At 35.9% G+C, this 4,893-nt stretch overlaps 1 protein-coding gene across 1 annotated transcript; it reads right to left on the bottom strand.

Annotated features, from left to right (window-relative positions):
- Nucleotides 1-1,921: 1,921 nt before the first annotated feature.
- Nucleotides 1,922-4,614, bottom strand: LOC107909953 (zinc finger protein SHOOT GRAVITROPISM 5). The gene is made up of 3 exons (XM_016837662.2): nucleotides 4,088-4,614; nucleotides 3,605-4,004; nucleotides 1,922-2,983 (listed from the first exon to the last, which is right to left on the bottom strand). Exons 1-3 carry the CDS (start codon nucleotides 4,197-4,199, stop codon nucleotides 2,233-2,235), a joined length of 1,263 nt encoding a protein of 420 aa, XP_016693151.1. The 5' UTR covers nucleotides 4,200-4,614; the 3' UTR covers nucleotides 1,922-2,232.
- Nucleotides 4,615-4,893: the final 279 nt, after the last annotated feature.

Here is a 4,893-nt window from a genome sequence, read left to right as displayed (position 1 = left end):
AGATTTTTTACATATATATTTTAAATTTTTAGAAATTTTTTATTTATAATTTTTTTAAAAATATATATTAACATAATTTTTAATAATTTATATTTATTTTATGATTTTTTAAAAAGTTTTAGAATTATTATTAAATTTTTTAAAAAAATCAAAATGATATTTTAGCTATAGTTAAGGGACCAAATTAGTAATTAACCACTTAAATTAACATTACACATTATCATTTAACAAATAAAATTTAACGGATGAGCTAATTTTCACGTTTCAAAATGTACAATGATTAATTTATCTTTTTTTAATAGAAAAACCGAAATGCAATCCGAACTTTAAGTATAGGAGCTTCTCTAATACTTTTACTCAAAATATAGGGGTTAATTAAATCTCACCTATTAGTACATTTAAGAAAGAAAATGCAATAGGGATTAGAATGTCATTGTCCCATAGTGTGCATGTGCATGTGCATGGGTGTTATTATAAAATCAATTACTTATTCTAAAAGTAGGGCTCTGTTTTTTTTTTTTTTTCCCACTCCTCCCATTCCTGTAGTATATTCCATTCAGGAGAGATTTTATAGCTATCCACCAAGATTAAGACATGGAGGAGACAAACCAACTTTTGTGAATATTTTATTATATATATTTTTCTATTTACAAATACAAGTGTTTTCACCTTTTGTTTGGATTACTACAAGGGAAAGAAAAGGCCTTCTCATTTCTTTCTTTTTTTTTTAATTTCGGGAGATAAGTGTTAAAGCCTAAAGCAATCCAAAATTAACACTACTGCCATTCGTTTGCTATTTGCCATCTAAAGGACAAAAAAAAGGAAGCTGCATTAAAAGGTGGGGAAAGAGTGCTGCATGTGGTCCTGCCATACAACCCCCCCTCCCAAGCTTCCAAAAAACAAAAAAGTGAGAAAATGGAAACCTTTTGGTTCATTTTCACTCGTCTTCTCGGCTGAACATCCGAAAGTAAAAAATATATGTGTATATAGGGATCCTGTTTGTTATGTTTTGTGGTCATAAAATGAATAAATGGTTGTGTGTTTTATTCATTTTTGTAACAATTATAAATAATAGGGTAAAAAAATTTTAATGAAAAAGGGAAGGGTGTCGGGTGTCTGCAACCTCTTCTGATTTCTGATAAAGTGAGTGTTGTTTATGTTTGAGAAGGACTATTGCCTGCCTATAACCATTCCAACTATGGCACTGAAAAACATGGTGCTTTTTATAAGCATTTAAAAGGACACAACAAATGCAATGAAAATGACATTCCTTTTCCACTCTCTTTCTTTCTATCCAAACATTGAATTTGGGTTTTGAATATATGGGTCAGCATCTTTGAATGGTTCTTCCTATTTTCTAGCTGAAATGGTCCCCCAATATATGTAAAAACAACTAAAAAATCCCAACCCAATGAGAGGAGTTTCATTTTCCATGTGTCATTCATTTATAGGAAGACGGGCTCCTCCTTTTCCTTTGCTTTCCATTTTGAAACTTAGCTAAATAATCTTTACTGCATACCTTTCGAATACAATTACGCCTAAAATCTAGCAAGCAATAAGCCTTTTCTGGGAGCCTCTCTTGATCATTCCTTTTCTGTTTTCCTTCCTGGTCTTGAAGCAGAAGGAAAACCCATCACAGTGGATACAACATTACGATTTAACACAAGCTTTTAAAACGGAAACCCAAATTTAGCATTAAGTATTTGATACAAAGTCATCATTTATAGCTTAGGCTAGTAGTCACTCCTAGTTATATATACGTACATGTCCTCCATTCCGTAATTCCAAGTAATAATATGAGTGGTGGATACCTTGTTCAATCATGCCAAGTGCCAACTCCCAAGACAAAAATTCGTAATGTTTATAACATTCACATGACATCCTTGCAGGTATTCTAGCGCATTGCAATGAGAGATGGGGAGAATCCCAACGCGTAATCATTTTCTTTTTCATATCAGAATCTCATACAGATATTGTTGCACTTCACCGCATTACATTACATTAAATTACATCTTCTACTTTTCTATTAAACAAACAAATGAAGATGTATTAAATCAGTACAGGAAATGCTTGAGATGACCCCCTTTCTTTTTTTCCTTTTTCAAAGTCACGAAATTTGTCAGAATAAGTGAACTACAAGGCATTGCAAAGAAAAATTAACATGTACATCAAAACAAAGAGACTTTGGAGGCTAAGAATGGATCATTATCGTTGTATGATCTCAACTTACCGTCACTCTCCTTCTCCTTCAGTTGTGGCTGAAGACATGTAACTCATAGCAAGTGAGGCCTCATCAGCTGGAACCGCAGCAGTTGATGTATGGAATTGGTGCTTACAAGCTTGACAAGTAATTTGAATGATAGTAGCACTTATCTTCTTAGTTGCTTGATCTTTCAACACTTGAGCCTTCTCCAGTTCACCTTGGGCCTGTTGCCTTATCCTTTTAGCACTTGCAAACTCAAGCTCAGCCATCTCTATCTGCTTCTTCGCTTCTAGTCTAGCCTTTTCGGCGTAGGTATTCTCGGCCATGGCCAATTTTAGCTGCTCACTTGCCAGCTCTTTCAACCTAGTAGCTTCCAATACTGTTTCACTGGCATTCTTTTCCCTAAATGTATCCAAACTAAACTTGCTAGGCTCATTCTTTTCACCGCCGTCACTTGATCCTATGGAAAGCTTCAAATGAGTTGCGCAATCCTCATCTGAGTGAGTGGTTGATGATGGCAAAAGCTGAAGTTCAAGGTTTTGTTGCGGCTGGGGGTGGTGGTCAGAAGTAGATGCGTTACTGTACGAGAAAACAGTCGGATCAGTTGATTTCGTAATTGACAATCCAATTCTAGGCACGGGAAATATGCCAACATTGGCATCGCTTGATGGACTAGTGCTTGAAGCCGATCGAGAGGAGCAACCAGGGTGCACCGCCTGCAATTCAGGTTGGACTCCTCTAACACTGCAAGCATCTTGGTGCTCAATGAAGCTCTCCACCCTGAAATCAGATAAATATAACATTAATAATCAAGTTAAGATAACAGAAACTAAGTCAAAGGAAGCAATCAAGTCCAGTTCATGTAGGGTTAGCTAAATTAAAACGCTAAAAAATAAAAAAGAAATGAACTGGGGTCTCACTCTCAGCTTCAAGACCGAATAAGTTTTGATAATACTATATTAGTTCGTTCATTAAAACACTTTAATTAGTTTTTTGGGTTATATTAAAACCAGACAAAAGACCTGTTATCGGGAATAGTAAAGGCAGTGACCATAAATTAGGATTGGCAAAAGCCTAGGTCACAAGCAAATGGAAACATGAGGTCATTTTGTACTGTAGAACAGATCATTCTAGGATTTTGAATAATTTAGATTTTGTTTTAGCTTCGGGAGAGGGTCTGGAGTACGGAACTTGGAAAAATGAGGAGTATAGTATAATGTATGGCTTTTGCTTATTGAGGGTAACTATTTTTAGGGTTCGAATGAAAAAGAAAAAGAAAAGCTATCATAATTACATACGATATATAGGAAAAAAGGGGAAATAAAATAACATAAAAAAAAACGTGTGGGTTGTTTCTGAAAATCTAAGGCACTGTTTTGAGGGGATTGTGAAAAAACTGACCTGGAAAAAACACGACCACAGTCACAAGAATGACCACGGGTGCCACAAATCTTGAGATGAGCCTTGTAATCAGACTGGACTGCATATCCTTTGGAGCACTTGTCGCAAACCCATTTTCTCTGATTGCTGTGCTTCCGCCTGAAATGCTTCTTAATGCCAACCAGATCTCCCAAGGCATGGGAAGGGTGATGGTGCAAGCAACTTGGCTCAGGGCAAACGAATACCCTCTTTTTCACCTCTTGCGTTTCTCTTTTCAGCAACTTCCAGGGAACCTTGTGCCTCCTCCTATGCATTTGAAGGTTCTGGTCTCTTTGAAACCCTTGGTTGCAGATCTCACACACATACCTGTCTGATTCCAACAACGTTTTTGGAGATAAAGAAACCACCTCTGCATCCGGATCTACATTCAAAAACATAAAGAAAACCAATCGGATTAAGTAGAAGAAAAATAGGATATTAAATTAATTATAGCAGCTATATTACCAGGGGTGCCTGCTGGCTTTCTTTTTCGTTTGTGGGAGACCCCATTTTGGAAAGAAGAGAGAGGATCAGAGGGGGAAAATGGAAGAAGGGAAACAGTAGAGTTATCCAACATGTTTGCTATTGGATTTGGGTGCTGCTGACCGCCTTTGTTTAGAGTAGACGTTGGGGTTGGAAGTGACAACAAATCAATCAATCTATTAGAAACAGGTGGCGGAGAGGGAATTCAGCTTTACTGATAATACAAAAATGAAGAGAGAAGAAACATGAAGAAGAAGCAGAAGAAGAAAAGCTTGCTATTGCTTTCTGCAATCAGCTTTTATTTTTTGTAAAGCTTTAAGACCCTTTTTCTTAAAAAAGGAAAGAAAGCTTTTCTTTTTTCTTGTTTCATTGAAACCCACCTTCAGCGGTTAATGTTAAGGGCAGCCATGTCTTTGGTTATAAAGAGTTTAGAGACTTGGAGAGAGTTTGTGACAGTGAACCCACCCCACCATTAAACAAAACTGTCATTATTCACATCACATCCTAAATTTGCATGAATTCCAATTTACATCTTATTTTTATGTACACTACATATTTCTCCACTGACTCGTACGTATAGTAATAAAATCTTTGTTTTTTTACATTAATTATTTATTATTACAAAAACAGATATTTAAAATATTTGTGAAGGCCACACCTCTTGCACGTGACATTTTTGGTAGGGGTGAAAGTGGTTGATTAAGGAAAGCTGTAAACATAAATGAGAGCCAACTAAAAACCTGATTTAATGGTTATCACTGTTTTGTTTCAGAGGGCAGCTTTTCTAA

The sequence above is a fragment of the Gossypium hirsutum genome, chromosome D02, assembly GCF_007990345.1.
Source record: "Gossypium hirsutum isolate 1008001.06 chromosome D02, Gossypium_hirsutum_v2.1, whole genome shotgun sequence".
NCBI lineage: Eukaryota > Viridiplantae > Streptophyta > Magnoliopsida > Malvales > Malvaceae > Gossypium > Gossypium hirsutum.
The sequence above is the reverse complement of the archived record's forward strand: the minus strand, read 5'-3'. Positions and strand labels throughout refer to the sequence as shown.